Source organism: Salmo salar, chromosome ssa05 (assembly GCF_905237065.1).
Source record: "Salmo salar chromosome ssa05, Ssal_v3.1, whole genome shotgun sequence".
NCBI classification, from domain to species: domain Eukaryota; kingdom Metazoa; phylum Chordata; class Actinopteri; order Salmoniformes; family Salmonidae; genus Salmo; species Salmo salar.
In genome coordinates, this window is record NC_059446.1 from 90,663,319 (window position 1) to 90,686,335 (window position 23,017).

Consider the following 23,017-nt stretch of genomic DNA (forward strand, 5'->3'; position numbering starts at 1 on the left):
GACTGACTCACAGCACCCTGACTAGTTTATTCCCCTTATCACCTGGACCTCTGTTAGCCAACAGACTGACTCACAGCACCCTGACTAGTTTATTCCCCTTATCACCTGGACCTCTATTAGCCAACAGACTGACTCACAGCACCCTGACTAGTTTATTCCCCTTATCACCTGGACCTCTATTAGCCAACAGACTGACTCACAGCACCCTGACTAGTTTATTCCCCTTATCACCTGGACCTCTATTAGCCAACAGACTGACTCACAGCACCCTGACTAGTTTAATCCCCTTATCACCTGGACCTCTATTAGCCAACAGACTGACACACAGCACCCTGACTAGTTTATTCCCCTTATCACCTGGACCTCTATTAGCCAACAGACTGACTCACAGCACCCTGACTATTTTATTCCCCTTATCACCTGGACCTCTATTAGCCAACAGACTGACTCACAGCACCCTGACTAGTTTAATCCCCTTATCACCTGGACCTCTATTAACCAACAGACTGACACACAGCACCCTGACTAGTTTATTCCCCTTATCACCTGGACCTCTATTAGCCAACAGACTGACTCACAGCACCCTGACTAGTTTATTCCCCTTATCACCTGGACCTCTATTAGCCAACAGACTGACTCACAGCACCCTGACTAGTTTATTCCCCTTATCACCTGGACCTCTATTAGCCAACAGACTGACACACAGCACCCTGACTAGTTTATTCCCCTTATCACCTGGACCTCTATTAGCCAACAGACTGACACACAGCGCCCTGACTAGTTTATTCCCCTTATCACCTGGACCTCTATTAGCCAACAGACTGACTCACAGCACCCTGACTAGTTTATTCCCCTTATCACCTGGACCTCTATTAACCAACAGACTGACACACAGCACCCTGACTAGTTTATTCCCCTTATCACCTGGACCTCTATTAGCCAACAGACTGACACACGGCACCCTGACTAGTTTATTCCCCTTATCACCTGGACCTCTATTAGCCAACAGACTGACTCACAGCACCCTGACTAGTTTATTCCCTTATCACCTGGACCTCTATTAGCCAACAGACTGACACACAGCACCCTGACTAGTTTATTCCCCTTATCACCTGGACCTCTATTAGCCAACAGACTGACACACAGCACCCTGACTAGTTTATTCCCCTTATCACCTGGACCTCTATTAGCCAACAGACTGACACACAGCACCCTGACTAGTTTATTCCCCTTATCACCTGGACCTCTATTAGCCAACAGACTGACACACAGCACCCTGACTAGTTTATTCACCCAAACACTCCAGCTCAGTCTGTCAGTCAGTCAGTCAGTCAGTCAGTCCGTCAGTCACTCCCTCAGTCAGTCAGTCAGTCAGTCAGTCAGTCAGTCACTCAGTCAGTCAGTCAGTCAGTCAGTTAGTCACTCCCTCAGTCAGTCAGTCACTCCCTCAGTCAGTCAGTCACTCCCTCAGTCAGTCAGTCAGTCAGTCAGTCAGTCACTCCTCAGTCACTCCCTCAGTCAGTCAGTCAGTCAGTCAGTCACTCCCTCAGTCAGTCGTCAGTCCCTCAGTCAGTCAGTCAGTCAGTCAGTCAGTCAGTCAGTCAGTCCCTCAGTCTGTCTGTCTGTCAGTCAGTCAGTCAGTCACTTCCTCAGTCAGTCAGTCAGTCAGTCAGTCAGTCTGTCACTCAGTCAGTCAGTCACTTCCTCAGTCAGTCAGTCAGTCAGTCAGTCAGTCAGTCAGTCAGTCAGTCAGTCAGTCAGTCAGTCACTTCCTCAGTCAGTCAGTCAGTCAGTCAGTCAGTCAGTCAGTCTCCCTCGCTCAAACATCCCACCAGCCATTCAGAGATGTTCTGCCTCTTTCTCTCCTCATATGGCCCTCTCTCTGGCTGCAGGCCATGGATTGATCCTGTGATTGTAGGATAGTGATAGTGAGTTTCAGTATCAGGACTGTTATGTGAATATAAACTCTAAGCATGGAGTACAGTTCTGTTGCCTAACTAATGCTACTTTATGTAATCTGATAAGCAGTTAGTTTGGTAACTCCTTGTGTTATATTTGGATGGAAATCCGAGACGACATTGGGTCAGATGTTATACTGTTTTGAAATAGATTTGTATAATTGCTGATATAATCCTGACTTAATGGTGAGGACACCTTGCATTTTAGTCATTAAGCAGTCAATGTTATCCAGAGCGACTTACAGTCAGTGCATTCAACTAAGGTTAGGTAGATAATTCCCTCCGTACTGATGTAAACTACTGTGGTAACTGGTGTAAACTACTGTGGTAACTGGTGTAAACTACTGTGGTAATTGGTGTAAACTACTGTGGTAACTGGTGTAAACTACTGTGGTAATTGGTGTAAACTACTGTGGTAACTGGTGTAAACTACTGTGGTAACTGATGTAAACTACTGTGGTAACTGGTGTAAACTACTGTGGTAACTGATGTAAACTACTGTGGTAACTGGTGTAAACTAATGTGGTAACTGATGTAAACTACTGTGGTAACTGGTGTGTAAACTACTGTGTTAACTGATATAAACTACTTTGGTAACTGATGTAAACTACTGTGGTAACTGGTGTAAACTACTGTGGTAACTGATATAAACTACTGTGGTAACTGATATAAACTACTTTGGTAACTGATGTAAACTACTGTGGTAACTGGTGTAAACTACTGTGGTAACTGGTGTAAACTACTGTGTTAACTGATATAAACTACTTTGGTAACTGATGTAAACTACTGTGGTAACTGGTGTAAACTACTGTGGTAACTGATATAAACTACTGTGGTAACTGGTGTGTAAACTACTGTGGTAACTGATGTAAACTACTGTGGTAACTGATGTAAACTACTGTGGTAACTGATGTAAACTACTGTGGTAACTGGTGTAAACTACTGTGGTAACTGATATAAACTACTGTGGTAACTGGTGTAAACTACTGTGGTAACTGATATAAACTACTGTGGTAACTGGTGTAAACTACTGTGGTAACTGATGTAAACTACTGTGGTAACTGATGTAAACTACTGTGGTAACTGGTGTAAACTACTGTGGTAACTGATGTAAACTACTGTGGTAACTGATGTAAACTACTGTGGTAACGGGTGTAAACTACTGTGGTAACTGATGTAAACTACTGTGGTAACTGATATAAACTACTGTGGTAACTGATGTAAACTACTGTGGTAACTGATGTAAACTACTGTGGTTACTGATGTAAACTACTGTGGTAACTGGTGTAAACTACTGTGGTAACTGATATAAACTACTGTGGTAACTGGTGTGTAAACTACTGTGGTAACTGGTGTAAACTACTGTGGTAACTGGTGTAAACTACTGTGGTAACTGGTGTAAACTACTGTGGTAACTGGTGTAAACTACTGTGGTAACTGGGTGTAAACTACTGTGGTAACTGGTGTGTAAACTACTGTGGTAACTGGTGTGTAAACTACTGTGGTAACTGGTGTAAACTACTGTGGTAACTGATATAAACTACTGTGGTAACTGGTGTAAACTACTGTGGTAACTGGTGTGTAAACTACTGTGGTAACTGGTGTAAACTACTGTGGTAACTGATATAAACTACTGTGGTAATTGGTGTAAACTACTGTGGTAACTGATGTAAACTACTGTGGTAACTGGTGTAAACTACTCTGGTAACTGGTGTAAACTACTGTGGTAACTGGTGTAAACTAATGTGGTAACTGGTGTAAACTACTGTGGTAACTGATGTAAACTACTGTGGTAACTGGTGTAAACTACTGTGGTAACTGGTGTGTAAACTAATGTGGTAACTGGTGTAAACTACTGTGGTAACTGATGTAAACTACTGTGGTAACTGGTGTAAACTACTGTGGTAACTGGTGTGTAAACTACTGTGGTAACTGGTGTGTAAACTACTGTGGTAACTTGGTGTAAACTACTGTGGTAACTGGTGTGCAAACTACTGTGGTAACTGGTGTAAACTACTGTGGTAACTGATGTAAACTACTGTGGTAACTGATATAAACTACTGTGGTAACTGGGTGTAAACTACTGTGGTAACTGATGTAAACTACTGTGGTAACTGATGTAAACTACTGTGGTAACTGATGTAAACTACTGTGGTAACTGATGTAAACTACTGTGGTAACTGATGTAAACTACTGTGGTAACTGATATAAACTACTGTGGTAACTGGTGTAAACTACTGTGGTAACTGATATAAACTACTGTGGTAACTGATGTAAACTACTGTGGTAACTGGTGTAAACTACTGTGGTAACTGATATAAACTACTGTGGTAACTGATATAAACTACTGTGGTAACTGGTGTAAACTACTGTGGTAACTGATATAAACTACTGTGGTAACTGGTGTAAACTACTGTGGTAACTGATATAAACTACTGTGGTAACTGGTGTAAACTACTGTGGTAACTGGTGTGTAAATTACTGTGGTAACTGGTGTAAACTACTGTGGTAACTGATATAAACTACTGTGGTAATTGGTGTAAACTACTGTGGTAACTGATGTAAACTACTGTGGTAGCTGGTGTAAACTACTGTGGTAACTGGTGTAAACTACTGTGGTAACTGGTGTAAACTAATGTGGTAACTGGTGTAAACTACTGTGGTAACTGATGTAAACTACTGTGGTAACTGGTGTAAACTACTGTGGTAACTGGTGTGTAAACTACTGTGGTAACTGGTGTAAACTAATGTGGTAACTGGTGTAAACTACTGTGGTAACTGATGTAAACTACTGTGGTAACTGGTGTAAACTACTGTGGTAACTGGTGTGTAAACTACTGTGGTAACTGGTGTGTAAACTACTGTGGTAACTGGTGTGTAAACTACTGTGGTAACTGGTGTAAACTACTGTGGTAACTGATGTAAACTACTGTGGTAACTGGTGTAAACTACTGTGGTAACTGGTGTAAACTACTGTGGTAACTGGTGTAAACTAATGTGGTAACTGGTGTAAACTACTGTGGTAACTGATGTAAACTACTGTGGTAACTGGTGTAAACTACTGTGGTAACTGGTGTGTAAACTAATGTGGTAACTGGTGTGTAAACTACTGTGGTAACTGATGTAAACTACTGTGGTAACTGGTGTAAACTACTGTGGTAACTGGTGTGTAAACTACTGTGGTAACTGGTGTGTAAACTACTGTGGTAACTGGTGTGTAAACTACTGTGGTAACTGGTGTGCAAACTACTGTGGTAACTGGTGTAAACTACTGTGGTAACTGATGTAAACTACTGTGGTAACTGGTGTGTAAACTACTGTAGTAACTGGTGTGTAAACTAATGTGGTAACTGGTGTAAACTACTGTGGTAACTGGTGTGTAAACTACTGTGGTAACTGGTGTGTAAACTACTGTGGTAACTGGTGTGTAAACTACTGTGGTAACTGGTGTAAACTACTGTGGTAACTGATGTAAACTACTGTGGTAACTGGTGTGTAAACTACTGTGGTAACTGGTGTGTAAACTAATGTGGTAACTGGTGTAAACTACTGTGGTAACTGGTGTAAACTACTGTGGTAACTGGTGTGTAAACTACTGTGGTAACTCGTGTAAACTACTGTGGTAACTGGTGTAAACTACTGTGGTAACTGGTGTAAACTACTGTGGTAACTGGTGTGTAAACTACTGTGGTAACTGGTGTGTAAACTACTGTGGTAACTGGTGTAAACTAATGTGGTAACTGGTGTGTAAACTACTGTGGTAACTGGTGTGTAAACTAATGTGGTAACTGGTGTAAACTACTGTGGTAACTGGTGTAAACTACTGTGGTAACTGGTGTGTAAACTACTGTGGTAACTCGTGTAAACTACTGTGGTAACTGGTGTAAACTACTGTGGTAACTGGTGTAAACTACTGTGGTAACTGGTGTGTAAACTACTGTGGTAACTGGTGTGTAAACTACTGTGGTAACTGGTGTAAACTAATGTGGTAACTGGTGTGTAAACTACTGTGGTAACTGGTGCAAACTACTGTGGTAACTGGTGTAAACTACTGTGGTAACTGTTTTGTAAACTACTGTGGTAACTGGTGTAAACTAGTATGGTAACTGGTGTGTAAACTACTGTGGTAACTGGTGTAAACTACTGTGGTAACTGATGTAAACTACTGAAATATCTGGTGTAATAACAGCTGTTCTCAGTAGAGATGGATCCAGGTGTTATCTGGTGTAATAACAGCTGTTCTCAGTAGAGATGGATCCAGCTGTTATCTGGTGTAATAACAGCTGTTCTCAGTAGAGATGGATCCAGGTGTTATCTGGTGTAATAACAGCTGTTCTCAGTAGAGATGGATCCAGGTGTTATCTGGTGTAATAACAGCTGTTCTCAGTAGAGATGGATCCAGGTGTTATCTGGTGTAATAACAGCTGTTCTCAGTAGAGATTGATCCAGGTGTTTTATGTCTTTCTGGCTGTCTATAATGTTCCAGACAGCGTTGGCTGTTCATGAGGATAACGATGTTTGACAGAGACTGATGTTTCTGATGGTGGGAGAGAGAGAGGCCTGGGCTGTGTCCCAAATGGCTACCCTTTAGGGCTCTCTGGTAAAAAAAGTAGTGTACTAGGGGAAAATAGGTTGCCCTTTTGGGCCACATCCCTGATATGCCTGATGTGGATGGGGGGAATGGGCTGTTACAGAGGCCTGATGTGGATGGGGGGGGCTGTTACAGAGGCCTGATGTGGATGGGGGGGACGGGCTGTTACAGAGGCCTGATGTGGATGGGGGGGGACGGGGCTGATACAGAGGCCTGATGTGGATGGGGGGGACGGGCTGTTACAGAGGCCTGATGTGGATGGGGTGGGGGCTGTTACAGAGGCCTGATGTGGATGGGGGGGGGCTGTTACAGAGGCCTAATGTGGATGGGGGGACGGGCTGTTACAGAGGCCTGATGTGGATGGGGGGGGGGCTGTTACAGAGGCCTGATGTGGATGGGGGGGCTGTTACAGAGGCCTGATGTGGATGGGGGGACGGGCTATTACAGAGGCCTGATATGGATGGGGGGGGCTGTTACAGAGGCCTGATGTGGATGGGGGGACCGGCTGTTACAGAGGCCTGATATGGATGGGGGGGGCTGTTACAGAGGCCTGATGTGGATGGGGGGGCTGTTACAGAGGCCTGATGTGGATGGGGGGGACGGGCTGTTACAGAGGCCTGATATGGATGGGACGGGCTGTTACAGAGGCCTGATGTGGATGGGGGGACGGGCTGTTACAGAGGCCTGATGTGGATGGGGGGGGGCTGTTACAGAGGCCTGATGTGGATGGGGGGGGCTGTTACAGAGGCCTGATGTGGAGCCACAGGGGACCAGCATGTACGTCATCACTCAGACATCACTATGTACTGGGTTATTAATAGACACCAGACAGCCCTCTCCTGGCAGGATAACATGACAGGGACTCTGTCCACCTATTAGTAACAGGGGGTAGCACCCTGTGTGTGTGTGGGGGGGTGTGTGTGGGGGGGTGTGTGTAGGTGTGTGTGTGTGTGTGTGTGTGTGTGTGTGTGTGTGTGTGTGTGTGTGTGTGTGTGTGTGTGTGTGTGTGTGTGTGTGTGTGTGTGTGTGTGTGTGTGTGTGTGTGTGTGTGTGTGTGTGTGTGTACTGTGTGTGTGTTTTTTGTAAGCTCATTAATTTTAAGTACTGCAAATAAATCAGACTGAGCCTATTTGATCAGTAAATATCAACACAGACCAGTCTGTGATTAATATATTTTATTCTCCACAGGAATGGACAGAGAGGGACTAAATTCAATTTATTTTCCATTTCCCTCTCACCTCTATTTCTCTCTCTCTCTCTCTCTCTCTCTCTCTCTCTCTCTCTCTCTCTCTCTCTCTCTCTCTCTCTCTCTCTCTCTCTTTCTCTCTCTCTGGCTCTCTCTTCTCTCTCTATCTCTCTCTCTTGCTCTCATTCAATTCTCTCTTTCTCTGTCTCTCCTCTCTCTCTCTTTCTCTCTTTCCCTTCTCTCTCTCTTTCTCTCTCTCTTCTTTGTCTCTCTTCTCTCTCTTTCTCCCTTTCTCTCAATTCAATTCAATTCAGTTTGGTTTATTGGCATGATATAACAATGTACATATTGCCAAAGCTTACTTTGGATATTTACAATATGAAATAATAAGAATCAAAATTGTCAACGGGACAACAGTAACAACAATAACCAAGGATCAAAATAACCATACATTCAACAATAACAATAAGCATACAGTAGAGGATATGTGCAGGTTGATTGGTCTGTCAGACACTGTCCCTCAACTTATGGCAGGCAGCAATGTAGTGCGCTGCCAACCCACAGCTCTCTGCGTCCTCCCCCAACAGAACGGGTAGCCTATCCTCATCAGAGAGGTCTTTGAAACCTTGAATAAGGGTTTCAAATTTGGGGAAATGACACTCTAATTGTTTTATATTTTTGACATCTTGTCAGGAAATGCAGCTCTATCTCAGGTTCTGCTGTGGTGCAGTGGTTTCACAGCCTTTCCTTTACAGGGAGCCAGGTTTTCCTGTGTCTACCCTTCTCAATGGCAAGGCTGTGCTCACTGAGCCTGTACTTTGGTTTTTCTAAGGTTTTGATCAGTAACCATGGTCTAATAGTTTGTCACGGTGGACTGCCGATATAGGGCCAGATAGCACTGCATTTTGCTTTGTGCTTGTGCTTGTGTTTCCCAATAAGCAATAATCTCTCTCTCTCTCTTTTTCTTTCTCTCTGTCGCTCTCTGGTAATTAAATTTCGATTTCGATTTCAATCTAAGGGCTTTATTGGCATGGGAAACATATGTCAACATTGCCAAAGCAAGTGAAGTAGATAACAAACATAAGTGAAATAAACAATAAAAATTTCCTTTAAACATTACACTAAACAAATTCCAAATTCCAAATTCTATAAACACTAAACAAATTCCAAAAGAATGAAGACATTTCAAATCTCATATTATGTCAAAATAGTTAAAGTACAAAAGGGAAAATAAATAAACATAAATATGGGTTGTATTTACAATGGTGTTTGTTCTTCACTGGTTGCCCTTTTCTTGTGACAACAGGTCACACATCTTGCTGCTGTGATGTCACACTGTGGTATTTCACCCAGGAGATATGGGAGTTTATCAAAATTGGATTTGTTTTTGAATTCTTTGTGGATCTGTTTAATCTGAGGGAAATATGTGTCTCTAATATGGTCCTACATTTGGCAGGAGGTTAGGAAGTGCAGCTCAGTTTCCACCTCATTTTGTGGGCAGTGTGCATATAGACTGTCTTCTCTTGAGAGCCAGGTCTGCCTACGGCGGCCTTTCTCAATAGCAAGGCTATGCTCACTGAGTCTGTACATAGTCAAAGCTTTCCTTAAGTTTGGGTCAGTCACAGTGGTCAGGTATTCTGCCAAATAGCATTGTAATTTGCTCAGTTTTTTTGTTAATTCTTTCCAATGTGTCAAGTAATTAGCTTTTTGTTTTCTCATGATTTGGTTGGGTCTAATTGTGTTGCTGTCCTCTCTCTCTTTCACCTTCCTCTCTCTCTCTCTCTCTCTCTCTCTCCTCCTTCCTCTCTCTCTTTTTCACCTTCCTCTCTCTCTTTTTCTCTCTCTCTCTCTCTTTCACCTTCCTCTCTCTCTCTCTCTCTCTCTCTCCTTCTCCTTCCTCTCTCTTTCTCTCCTTTTCCTTCCTCTCTCTCTCGCCTCCCTTTCTCTCTCTCCTTCACCTTCCTCTCTCTCTCTCTCTCTCTCTCTCTCTCTCTCTCTCTCTCTCTCCTTCCTCTCTCTCTCCTTCACCTTCCTCTCTCTCTCTCTCCTTCCTCTCTCTCTCCTTCTCCTTCCTCTCTCTCTCTCCTTCTCCTTCCTCTCTCTCTCCTTCCTCCTCTCTCTCTCTCCTTCTCCTTCCTATAGGTGGTACTCCCTACCTTTATCCTGGAGAAGCGTTCCCTCCTAGAGATGTACGCTAACTTCATGGCTCACCCAGACATGTTCCTGGCCATCACCACGGGAACCACCCCAGAGGAGCGCATCGTCCGATTCGTGGAATACTACCTGACCGCCTTCCACGAGGGGCGCAAGGGTGCCGTGGCCAAGAAACCCTACAACCCCATCCTGGGAGAGAGCTTCAGGTGTTCCTGGGACGTCCCCCGAGAGAGAGTCCACCCACTGAGGACCATGAGCTCCGTCCCTAACACTAACACTACACCCACTTCAAACCCCGCCCCTAACCCCGCCTCTTCCTCTAGAGGCTCTTCCCCTAACCCCGCCTCTTCCTCTAGAGGCTCTTCCCCTAACCCCGCCTCTTCCTCTAGAGGCCCTTCCCCTAACCCCGCCTCTTCCTCTAGAGGCCCTTCCCCTAACCCCGCCTCTTCCTCTAGAGCCTCCCGCCGGACAGGGACGGAGAGCGGGGGTGCTCAGGCAGAGGACTGTTACCGGGTAAGGTTCGTGGCGGAGCAGGTGTCACACCACCCACCTGTCACTGGGTTCTACTGCGAGTGCAAAGAGAGGAACATGTGCGTCAACACCCACGTCTGGACCCGGAGCAAGTTCATGGGCATGTCCATCGGAGTATCTATGGTCGGGGAAGGTGAGCATTACTTCACAGTACTGGATCTAGTTAGGACTAGTTTGTTATTACTGTTACTAGGGGTTACAGTGAACAGCACCTACTGAGAGCCAGCTATGCAGTAGTTATGACTAGGGGTTACAGTAAACAGCACCTACTGAGAGCCAGCTATACAGGCTGTAGGAATCTCTCAGACTGTAGGTATCTCTCAGGCTGTTGATATCTCTCAGTTATGTTCTGGACCTGTTGACAGACACAGCTACTGTAGTTCTAGGTAGGTGTTAGTGTTCTGGAACTGTTGACAGACAGCTACTGTAGTTCTAGGTAGGTGTTAGTGTTCTAGAACTGTTGACAGACACAGCTACTGTAGTTCTAGGTAGGTGTTAGTGTTCTGGAACTGTTGACAGACAGCTACTGTAGTTCTAGGTAGGTGTTAGTGTTCTAGAACTGTTGGCAGACAGCTACTGTAGTTCTAGGTAGGTGTTAGTGTTCTGGAACTGTTGACAGCCAGCTACTGTAGTTATAGGTAGGTGTTAGTGTTCTGGAAATGTTGACAGACAGCTACTGTAGTTATAGGTAGGTGTTAGTGTTCTGGAACTGTTGACAGACACAGCTACTGTAGTTCTAGGTAGGTGTTAGTGTTCTGGAACTGTTGACAGACACAGCTACTGTAGTTCTAGGTAGGTGTTAGTGTTCTGGAACTGTTGACAGACACAGCTACTGTAGTTCTAGGTAGGTGTTAGTGTTCTGGAACTGTTGACAGACACAGCTACTGTAGTTCTAGGTAGGTGTTAGTGTTCTGGAACTGTTGACAGACAGCTACTGTAGTTCAAGGTAGGTGTTAGTGTTCTGGAACTGTTGACAGACACAGCTACTGTAGATCTAGGTAGGTGTTAGTGTTCTAGAACTGTTGACAGACAGCTACTGTAGTTCTAGGTAGGTGTTAGTGTTCTAGAACTGTTGACAGACAGCTACTGTAGTTATAGGTAGGTGTTAGTGTTCTGGAACTGTTGACAGACACAGCTACTGTAGTTATAGGTAGGTGTTAGTGTTCTGGAACTGTTGACAGACACAGCTACTGTAGTTATAGGTAGGTGTTAGTGTTCTAGAACTGTTGACAGACAGCTACTGTAGTTATAGGTAGGTGTTAGTGTTCTGGAACTGTTGACAGACAGCTACTGTAGTTATAGGTAGGTGTTAGTGTTCTGGAACTGTTGACAGACAGCTACTGTAGTTCTAGGTAGGTGTTAGTGTTCTGGAACTGTTGACAGACACAGCTACTGTAGTTCTAGGTAGGTGTTAGTGTTCTGGAACTGTTGACAGACAGCTACTGTAGTTATAGGTAGGTGTTAGTGTTCTGAAACTGTTGACAGACACAGCTACTGTAGTTATAGGTAGGTGTTAGTGTTCTGGAACTGTTGACAGACAAAGCTACTGTAGTTCTAGGTAGGTGTTAGTGTTCTGGAACTGTTGACAGACAGAGCTACTGTAGTTCTAGGTAGGTGTTAGTGTTCTGGAACTGTTGACAGACACAGCTACTGTAGTTCTAGGTAGGTGTTAGTGTTCTGGAACTGTTGACAGACAGCTACTGTAGTTCTAGGTAGGTGTTAGTGTTCTGGAACTGTTGGCAGACAGCTACTGTAGTTCTAGGTAGGTGTTAGTGTTCTGGAACTGTTGACAGACACAGCTACTGTAGTTATAGGTAGGTGTTAGTGTTCTGGAACTGTTGACAGACAGCTACTGTAGTTCTAGGTAGGTGTTAGTGTTCTGGAACTGTTGACAGACACAGCTACTGTAGTTATAGGTAGGTGTTAGTGTTCTAGAACTGTTGACAGACAGCTACTGTAGTTATAGGTAGGTGTTAGTGTTCTGGAACTGTTGACAGACACAGCTACTGTAGTTCTAGGTAGGTGTTAGTGTTCTGGAACTGTTGACAGACAGCTACTGTAGTTATAGGTAGGTGTTAGTGTTCTGGAACTGTTGACAGACACAGCTACTGTAGTTCTAGGTAGGTGTTAGTGTTCTGGAACTGTTGACAGACACAGCTACTGTAGTTCTAGGTAGGTGTTAGTGTTCTGGAACTGTTGACAGACACAGCTACTGTAGTTCTAGGTAGGTGTTAGTGTTCTGGAACTGTTGACAGACACAGCTACTGTAGTTCTAGGTAGGTGTTAGTGTTCTGGAACTGTTGACAGACAGCTACTGTAGTTCTAGGTAGGTGTTAGTGTTCTGGACCTGTTGACAGACAGCTACTGTAGTTCTAGGTAGGTGTTAGTGTTCTGGACCTGTTGACAGCCAGCTACTGTAGTTATAGGTAGGTGTTAGTGTTCTAGAACTGTTGACAGACAGCTACTGTAGTTATAGGTAGGTGTTAGTGTTCTGGAACTGTTGACAGACAGCTACTGTAGTTATAGGTAGGTGTTAGTGTTCTGGAACTGTTGACAGACACAGCTACTGTAGTTATAGGTAGGTGTTAGTGTTCTGGAACTGTTGACAGACACAGCTACTGTAGTTCTAGGTAGGTGTTAGTGTTCTGGAACTGTTGACAGACAGCTACTGTAGTTATAGGTAGGTGTTAGTGTTCTGGAACTGTTGACAGACACAGCTACTGTAGTTATAGGTAGGTGTTAGTGTTCTGGAACTGTTGACAGACACAGCTACTGTAGTTATAGGTAGGTGTTAGTGTTCTGGAACTGTTGACAGACAGCTACTGTAGTTCTAGGTAGGTGTTAGTGTTCTGGAACTGTTGACAGACACAGCTACTGTAGTTATAGGTAGGTGTTAGTGTTCTAGAACTGTTGACAGACAGCTACTGTAGTTATAGGTAGGTGTTAGTGTTCTAGAACTGTTGATAGACACAGCTACTGTAGTTATAGGTAGGTGTTAGTGTTCTAGAACTGTTGACAGACAGCTACTGTAGTTATAGGTAGGTGTTAGTGTTCTAGAACTGTTGACAGACAGCTACTGTAGTTCTAGGTAGGTGTTAGTGTTCTGGAACTGTTGACAGACACAGCTACTGTTGTTATAGGTAGGTGTTAGTGTTCTGGAACTGTTGACAGACACAGCTACTGTAGTTCTAGGTAGGTGTTAGTGTTCTGGAACTGTTGACAGACAAAGCTACTGTAGTTCTAGGTAGGTGTTAGTGTTCTGGAACTGTTGACAGACACAGCTCCTGTAGTTCTAGGTAGGTGTTAGTGTTCTGGAACTGTTGACAGACAGCTCCTGTAGTTCTAGGTAGGTGTTAGTGTTCTAGAACTGTTGACAGACACAGCTCCTGTAGTTATGACTAGAGCCAGGCGTTTTAACTGATAATGTGAACTGACAGAGAAACACTTGTTAGACCCAAAGAATGTTTGTTTATTGCCGTTGGTGATCCATCATATACTGTACAGTAATAACATCGCTGACAGGTTCAGACAGTCTACGGTTGATAAGAGGTGACTGACTGAAAGCTTGTCAACTCTCTGATTTAAAGTTCTTTAATCACATTCCAGAGTTTAATTAGCTGTTTAATGGCGTTTTAGGCTTTAATATCTTGTTTTAATCCAAAGTAATCGCATTAAGATTGAAAGTAGCATATAATTGGCTGACTGGCAGCGTCCCGTCGAGCAGGCTTAGTGAAGCATGGGAATACTGTAGTTAGTTGTACCACTGGATACTGTGTGTAGAGTGCTGAAGGAAGTCAGACTAAATATTTCTTCTTTACGATCAATTGTTTATTGAAAGCTAAACATTCCTGAAAACGTTTATTTATGTCTTTAATATTCCAGAACAAACTGAGCAGATTCTCCACATTGATATGAAATAGTCGACGTAAATTTTTGAATTTTTTTTGCTTCGTAAAGTCTGTTTAATTGAATGATAATGAAGAAGTTTCTGACTTTATGCTAACCTGAGCCTCACAGACAATTAGTCCTCTCAGTAATTAGGACAGCATGAATTACTAACGAGGATGGTCTCCTTTTCCTTCCCCTGAGTCATAGCAGATATGCTAATGAAACCAGGAGAGAAAACACATATGGTGAGGGGGTGGTGTGTGTGTGTGTGTGCATGTGTGTGTGATGGTAGAGGTGTGTGGGGGGGTGGGGTGGGGGGGTGGGGAGGTGTGTGTTGTGGTTGTCAAATAAAATAAAATAAAACTTTATTTGTCACATGCGACGAATTCAACAGGTATAGGCCTTACTGTGAAATGCTTACTTACAGGCTCTAACTAATAGTGCAGTTCAAGAAGAAGAAAATATTTACCAAATAAACTAAAGTAAGAAATAATAAGAAGTAACACAATAACATAACAATAACGATGCTATATACAGGGTGTTACGGTACAGAGTCAATGTGGAGGCTATATACAGGGTGTTACGGTACAGAGTCAATGTGGAGGCTCTATACAGGGTGTTACGGTACAGAGTCAATGTGGAGGCTATATACAGGGTGTTACGGTACAGAGTCAATGTGGAGGCTATATACAGGGTGTTACGGTACAGAGTCAATGTGGAGGCTATATACAGGGTGTTACGGTACAGAGTCAATGTGGAGGCTATATACAGGGTGTTACGGTACAGAGTCAATGTGGAGGCTATATACAGGGTGTTACGGTACAGAGTCAATGTGGAGGCTATATACAGGGTGTTACGGTACAGAGTCAATGTGGAGGTTATATACAGGGTGTTACGGTACAGAGTCAATGTGGAGGCTATATACAGGGGGTACCGGTACAGAGTCAATGTGGAGACTATATACAGGGGGTACCGGTACAGAGTCAATGTGGAGACTATATACAGGTGGTACCGGTACAGAGTCAATATGGAGACTATATACAGGGGGGTACCGGTACAGAGTCAGTGTGGAGGCTATATACAGGAGGTACCGGTACCGAGTCAGTGTGCAGGGGTACAGGTTAGAGGTCATTTGTACATATAGGTAGGGGTGAAGTGACTATGCATAGATAATAAACAGCGAGTAGCAGCAGTGTACAAAACAAATGGGGGGGGTCAATTTAAAATAGTCCGGTGGCCATTTGATTAATTGTTCAGCAGTCTTATGGCTTGGGGGTAGAAGCTGTTAAGGAGCCTTTTGGTCCTAGACTTGGCGCTCCAGTACGGCTTGCTGTACGGTAGCAGAGAGAACAGTCTATAACTCGGGTGACTGGAGTCTCTGACAATATAATGGGCTTTCCTCTGACACCTCCTATTGTATAGGTCCTGGACGGCAGGAAGCTTGTCCCCTGTACGCACTACCCTCTGTAGCGCCTTACGGTCAGATGCCGAGCAGTTGCCATACCAGGCGGTGACGCAACCGGTCAGGATGCTCTCGATGGTGCAGCTGTAGAACTTTTTGAGGATCTGAGGACCCATGCCAAAATTTTTTAGTCTCCTATTTGGCTATACATATCTGTTTATTATCTAGTAGGACCATAGTCACAGTTGGCTCTCAGGCTGTAGGTATCTCTCAGGCTGTAGGTATCTCTCAGGCTGTAGGTATCTCTCAGGCTGTAGGTGTCACTCAGGCTGTAGGTATCTCTCAGGCTGTAGGTGTCTCTCAGGCTGTAGGTATCTCTCAGGCTGTAGGTATCTCTCAGGCTGTAGGTATCTCTCAGGCTGTAGGTGTCACTCAGGCTGTAGGTGTCACTCAGGCTGTAGGTGTCTCTCAGGCTGTAGGTATCTCTCAGGCTGTAGGTATCTCTCAGGCTGTAGGTGTCTCTCAGGCTGTAGGTATCTCTCAGGCTGTAGGTATCTCTCAGGCTGTAGGTGTCACTCAGGCTGTAGGTATCTCTCAGGCTGTAGGTGTCTCTCAGGCTGTAGGTGTCTCTCAGGCTGTAGGTGTCACTCAGGCTGTAGGTGTCTCTCAGGCTGTAGGTGTCACTCAGGCTGTAGGTATCTCTCAGGCTGTAGGTATCTCTCAGGCTGTAGGTATCTCTCAGGCTGTAGGTATCTCTCAGGCTGTAGGTATCTCTCAGGCTGTAGGTATCTCTCAGGCTGTAGGTATCTCTCAGGCTGTAGGTATCTCTCAGGCTGTAGGTATCTCTCAGGCTGTAGGTGTCACTCAGGCTGTAGGTATCTCTCAGGCTGTAGGTGTCACTCAGGCTGTAGGTATCTCTCAGGCTGTAGGTATCTCTCAGGCTGTAGGTAGCTCTCCACACAACTGGAATAAAAGACTACAACCATTCCCGCTTTGGGGTAGGAATCCCACTGTCTTCAAGTTCTGCCACGTTCCAACCATTCACACTCTGGGGTAGGAATCCCACTGTCCATCTTCAATGGGACATGGGTCTCTTTTTTTTATAGAGACAGAGTATTGTGATGGTCAACCTGGTGGTCTGATATAGAGACAGAGGATTGTGATGGTCAACCTGGTGGTCTGATATAGAGACAGAGGATTGTGATGGTCAACCTGGTGGTCTGATATAGAGACAGAGGATTGTGATGGTCAACCTGGTGGTCTGATATAGAGACAGAGGATTGTGATGGTCAACCTGGTGGTCTGATATAGAGACAGAGGATTGGTCTGTCTGGCTGTGATGGTCAACCTGGCTCCACTGTCTATCACTCTGTAATGTCTATCGCACCAGCATCCTTTGCAGCGAACCTTGTGTGGCAGGCAGACAGGGAGGTGTGTGTGTGTGTGTGTGTGTGTGTGTGTGTGTGTGTGTGTGTGTGTGTGTGTGTGTGTGTGTGTGTGTGTGTGTGTGTGTGTGTGTGTGTGTGTGTGTGTGTGCGTGCGTGCGTGCGTGCGTGCGTGCGTGTGTGTGATTGTGTGCACATGTACACGTGTGCTAGCATGCTGGTGAGTGTGTGGGTGTGTATTTGTGACAGCAGGTGATGTGGACACTCTAAGTAAGAAACGCTGACCTAGCATTCTCACATATTCTCACAATAGCGCTGCCAGGGTAGCGAGCCGAGAGCCTCTCACTGAGCACTTCCTGCAACGTGCCGACCGACCCAACCCTTCCTGTATTTGGGAAACAGATGCACCAAGGCCCTAGCCTCCCTCTCATCCCAAGACACTGAGGCAGGGCCATCTCATCTCCCCCTCCACCCCTCCAGCAAGACACTGAGGCAGGGCCATCTCCTCTCCCCCCTCCACCCCCTCCAGCAAGACACTGAGGCAGGGCCATCTCCTCTCCCCCCTCCACCCCTCCAGCAAGACACTGAGGCAGGGCCATCTCATCTCCCCCTCCACCCCTCCAGCAAGACACTGAGGCAGGGCCATCTCCTCTCCCCCTCCACCCCCTCCAGCAAGACACTGAGGCAGGGCCATCTCCTCTCCCCCTCCACCCCTCCAGCAAGACACTGAGGCAGGGCCATCTCCTCTCCCCCTCCACCCTCTCCAGCAAGACACTGAGGCAGGGCCATCTCCTCTCCCCCCTCCACCCCCTCCAGCAAGACACTGAGGCAGGGCCATCTCCTCTCCCCCTCCACCCCTCCAGCAAGACACTGAGGCAGGGCCATCTCCTCTCCCCCTCCACCCCCTCCAGCAAGACACTGAGGCAGGGCCATCTCCTCTCCCCCTCCACCCCCTCCAGCAAGACACTGAGGCAGGGCCATCTCCTCTCCCCCCTCCACCCCCTCCTGTCTTGGGGAAACAGATGTGCATCTGTCAGACCTGGGTTTCTGCCCACAGCAGATTTCACCCAGGACAGCTGTCTCTTATGTAATGTACTGAGAGAGGAGAGATGAGAGGGCCAGGCCAGGGAGGTACTTTAGATGTAACACAGATAACAGAGAGTAGAGGAGAGATCCTGGACAGGACTCAGAGAGAGGAGCAGAGAGGAGAGAACCAGGACAGGACAGGACTCAGAGAGAGGAGCAGAGAGGAGAACCAGGACAGGACAGGACTCAGAGAGAGGAGTAGAGAGGAGAACCAGGACAGGACAGGACTCAGAGAGAGGAGCAGAGAGGAGAACCAGGACAGGACAGGACTCAGAGAGAGGAGCAGAGAGGAGAGAACCAGGACAGGACAGGACTCAGAGAGAGGAGCAGAGAGGAGAACCAGGACAGGACAGGACTCAGAGAGAGGAGTAGAGAGGAGAACCAGGACAGGACAGGACTCAGAGAGGGGAGCAGAGAGGAGAGAACTAACTAGGATACAGTCCTGTTACCACATTAACTAGTATACAGTCCTGTCACCACATTAACTAGGATACGGTCCTGTTACCACATTAACTAGGATACAGTCCTGTTACCACATTAACTAGGATACAGTCCTGTTACCACATTAACTAGTATACAGTCCTGTTACTGTAACCTTTACCACATTAACTAGGATACAGTTCTGTTACCACATTAACTAGGATACAGTCCTGTTACCACATTAACTAGTATACAGTCCTGTTACTGTAACCTTTACCACATTAACTAGGATACAGTCCTGTTACTGTAACCGTTACTGTATTAACTAGGATCCAGTCATGTTACTGTAACTGTTACTGTATTAGCTAGGGTACAGTCCTGTTACTGTAACCGTTACTGTATTAACTAGGATCCAGTCCTGTTACTGTAACCGTTACTGTATAACTCGGATCCAGTCCTGTTACTGTAACCGTTACTGTATTAACTAGGGTACAGTCCTGTTACTGTAACCGTTACTGTATTAACTAGGATCCAGTCCTGTTACTGTAACCGTTACTGTATAACTCGGATCCAGTCCTGTTACTGTAACCGTTACTGTATTAACTAAGGTACAGTCCTGTTACTGTAACCGTTACTGTATTAACTAGGATCCAGTCATGTTACTGTAACCGTTACTGTATTAACTAGGGTCCAGTCCTGTTACTGTAACTGTTACTGTATTAGCTAGGGTACAGTCCTGTTACTGTAACCGTTACTGTATTAACTAGGATCCAGTCCTGTTACTGTAACCAATACTGTATTAACTAGGATCCAGTCCTGTTACTGTAACCGTTACTGTATTAACTAGGATCCAGTCCTGTTACTGTAACCGTTACTGTATTAACTAGGATCCAGTCCTGTTACTGTAACCGTTACTGTATTAACTAGGATCCAGTCCTGTTACTGTAACTGTTACTGTATTAGCTAGGGTACAGTCCTGTTACTGTAACCGTTACTGTATTAACTAGGATCCAGTCCTGTTACTGTAACCGTTACTGTATTAACTAGGATGCTGTCCTGTTACTGTAACTGTTACTGTATTAACTAGGGTACAGTCCTGTTACTGTAACCGTTACTGTATTAACTAGGATCCAGTCATGTTACTGTAACCGTTACTGTATTAACTCGGATCCAGTCCTGTTACTGTAACTGTTACTGTATTAGCTAGGGTTCAGTCCTGTTACTGTAACCGTTACTGTATTAACTAGGATCCAGTCCTGTTACTGTAACCGTTACTGTATTAACTCGGATCCAGTCCTGTTATTGTATTAACTAGGATGCAGTCCTGTTACTGTAACTGTTACTGTATTAACTAGGGTACAGTCCTGTTACTGTAACCGTTACTGTATTAACTAGGATCCAGTCCTGTTACTGTAACCGTTACTGTATTAACTCGGATCCAGTCCTGTTACTGTATTAACTAGGATGCAGTCCTGTTACTGTAACTGTTACTGTATTAGCTAGGGTACAGTCCTGTTACTGTAACTGTTACTGTATTAACTAGGGTACAGTCCTGTTACTGTAACTGTTACTGTATTAACTAGGATGCTGTCCTGTTACTGTAACTGTTACTGTATTAACTAGGGTACAGTCCTGTTACTGTAACCGTTACTGTATTAGCTAGGATCCAGTCCTGTTACTGTAACCGTTACTGTATTAACTCGGATCCAGTCCTGTTACTGTATTAACTAGGATGCAGTCCTGTTACTGTAACTGTTACTGTATTAGCTAGGGTACAGTGCTGTTACTGTAACTGTTACTGTATTAACTAGGGTACAGTCCTGTTACTGTAACCGTTACTGTATTAACTAGGATGCAGTCCTGTTACTGTAACTGTTACTGTATTAACTAGGGTACAGTCCTGTTACTGTAACCGTTACTGTATTAACTAGGGTACAGTGCTGTTACTGTAACTGTTACTGTATTAACTAGGGTACAGTCCTGTTACTGTAACCGTTACTGTATTAACTAGGATGAAGTCCTGTTACTGTAACTGTTACTGTATTAACTAGGGTCCAGTCCTGTTACTGTATTAACTAGGATGCAGTCCTGTTACTGTAACTGTTACTGTATTAGCTAGGGTACAGTGCTGTTACTGTAACTGTTACTGTATTAACTAGAGTACAGTCCTGTTATTGTAACCGTTACTGTATTAACTAGGATGCAGTCCTGTTACTGTAACCGTTACTGTATTAACTAGGATCCAGTCCTGTTACTGTAACCGTTACTGTATTAACTAGGATCCAGTCCTGTTACTGTAACCGTTACTGTATTAACTCGGATCCAGTCCTGTTACTGTATTAACTAGGATGCAGTCCTGTTACTGTAACTGTTACTGTATTAGCTAGGGTACAGTGCTGTTACTGTAACTGTTACTGTATTAACTAGGATGCAGTCCTGTTACTGTAACCGTTACTGTATTAACTAGGATGCAGTCCTGTTACTGTAACTGTTACTGTATTAACTAGGGTACAGTCCTGTTACTGTAACTGTTACTGTATTAACTAGGGTACAGTCCTGTTACTGTAACTGTTACTGTATTAACTAGGATCCAGTCCTGTTACTGTAACTGTTACTGTATTAACTAGGGTACAGTCCTGTTACTGTAACCGTTACTGTATTAACTAGGGTACAGTCCTGTTACTGTAACCGTTACTGTATTAACTAGGATCCAGTCCTGTTACTGTAACCAATACTGTATTAACTAGGGTACAGTCCTGTTACTGTAACTGTTACTGTATTAACTAGGGTACAGTCCTGTTACTGTAACTGTTACTGTATTAACTAGGGTCCAGTCCTGTTACTGTAACTGTTACTGTATTAACTAGGGTACAGTCCTGTTACTGTAACTGTTACTGTATTAACTAGGGTACAGTCCTGTTACTGTAACCGTTACTGTATTAACTAGGATCCAGTCCTGTTACTGTAACTGTTACTGTATTAACTAGGGTACAGTCCTGTTACTGTAACTGTTACTGTATTAGCTAGGGTCCAGTCCTGTTACTGTAACTGTTACTGTATTAACTAGGGTACAGTCCTGTTACTGTAACTGTTACTGTATTAGCTAGGGTCCAGTCCTGTTACTGTAACTGTTACTGTATTAACTAGGGTACAGTCCTGTTACTGTAACTGTTACTGTATTAACTAGGGTACAGGCCTGTTACTGTAACTGTTACTGTATTAACTAGGGTACAGGCCTGTTACTGTAACTGTTACTGTATTAACTAGGGTACAGTCCTGTTACTGTAACTGTTACTGTATTAACTAGGGTACAGTCCTGTTACTGTAACTGTTACTGTATTAACTAGGGTACAGTCCTGTTACTGTAACTGTTACTGTATTAACTAGGGTACAGTCCTGTTACTGTAACTGTTACTGTATTAGCTAGGGTCCAGTCCTGTTACTGTAACTGTTACTGTATTAACTAGGGTACAGTCCTGTTACTGTAACTGTTACTGTATTAACTAGGGTACAGTCCTGTTACTGTAACTGTTACTGTATTAACTAGGGTCCAGTCCTGTTACTGTAACTGTTACTGTATTAACTAGGGTACAGTCCTGTTACTGTAACTGTTACTGTATTAACTAGGGTACAGGCCTGTTACTGTAACTGTTACTGTATTAACTAGGGTACAGTCCTGTTACTGTAACTGTTACTGTATTAACTAGGGTACAGTCCTGTTACTGTAACTGTTACTGTATTAACTAGGGTACAGTCCTGTTACAAGGGGTAATAGAACATAAGCTGGGAACATCTGGTTGAAATGAGTCTATGTCACAGCAGTCACAAGGTGTTCTCTGACTGACCCCTGACCTCTCTCTCTCTCATGTCAATTCAAAGGGCTGTTGTGGGGCATCTGCTTTGGTAATGTTAAGCAAATGGAATAGGCAGTAAATAAAAGGGAAATCAGCAAGGGAAACATTAGTAAACATTACACGCACAAAATATGTAAAAGAATATACACATTTTAAATGTTATATTATTGGCTATGTACAGTGTTGTAACAATGTGCAAGAAGTTGAAGTATGAAAGGGAAGATAAATAAACAGGTAAATATAGGTTGTATTTACCGGGTTGTTTGTGTTCCATTGGTTGTCCCGTTCTCATGGCAACGGGCCACAGACAGTATCTTGCTGCTGTGATGTCACAACAGATATGGGAGTTTATCAGTGTTTGACTTTGTTTTCCAATTCTTTGTGGATCTGTGTAATCTGAAGGAAATATGTCTCTCAAATATGGTCCTACATTTGGCAGGTTAGGAAGTGCAGCTCAGTTTTCACCTCATTTTGTGGGCAGTTTGTGGGCACATAGGCAGACCTGGCTCTCAAGAGAAGACAGGCTACGGCGGCCTTTCTCAATAGCTATGCTCGCTGAGTC

The 23,017-nt window shown here is 44.3% G+C and overlaps 1 protein-coding gene across 1 annotated transcript in view; it reads left to right on the forward strand.

The window, feature by feature from the left end:
• The window catches only part of LOC123724060 (oxysterol-binding protein-related protein 10), a 94,019-nt gene that overhangs the window by 58,326 nt on the left and 12,676 nt on the right, over positions 1-23,017 (forward strand). Inside the window, exon 9 of the mRNA XM_045717777.1 lies at positions 9,878-10,553. Within this exon, the coding sequence (XP_045573733.1) occupies positions 9,878-10,553 (676 nt within the window). The remainder of the gene's footprint in view (positions 1-9,877; positions 10,554-23,017) is intronic.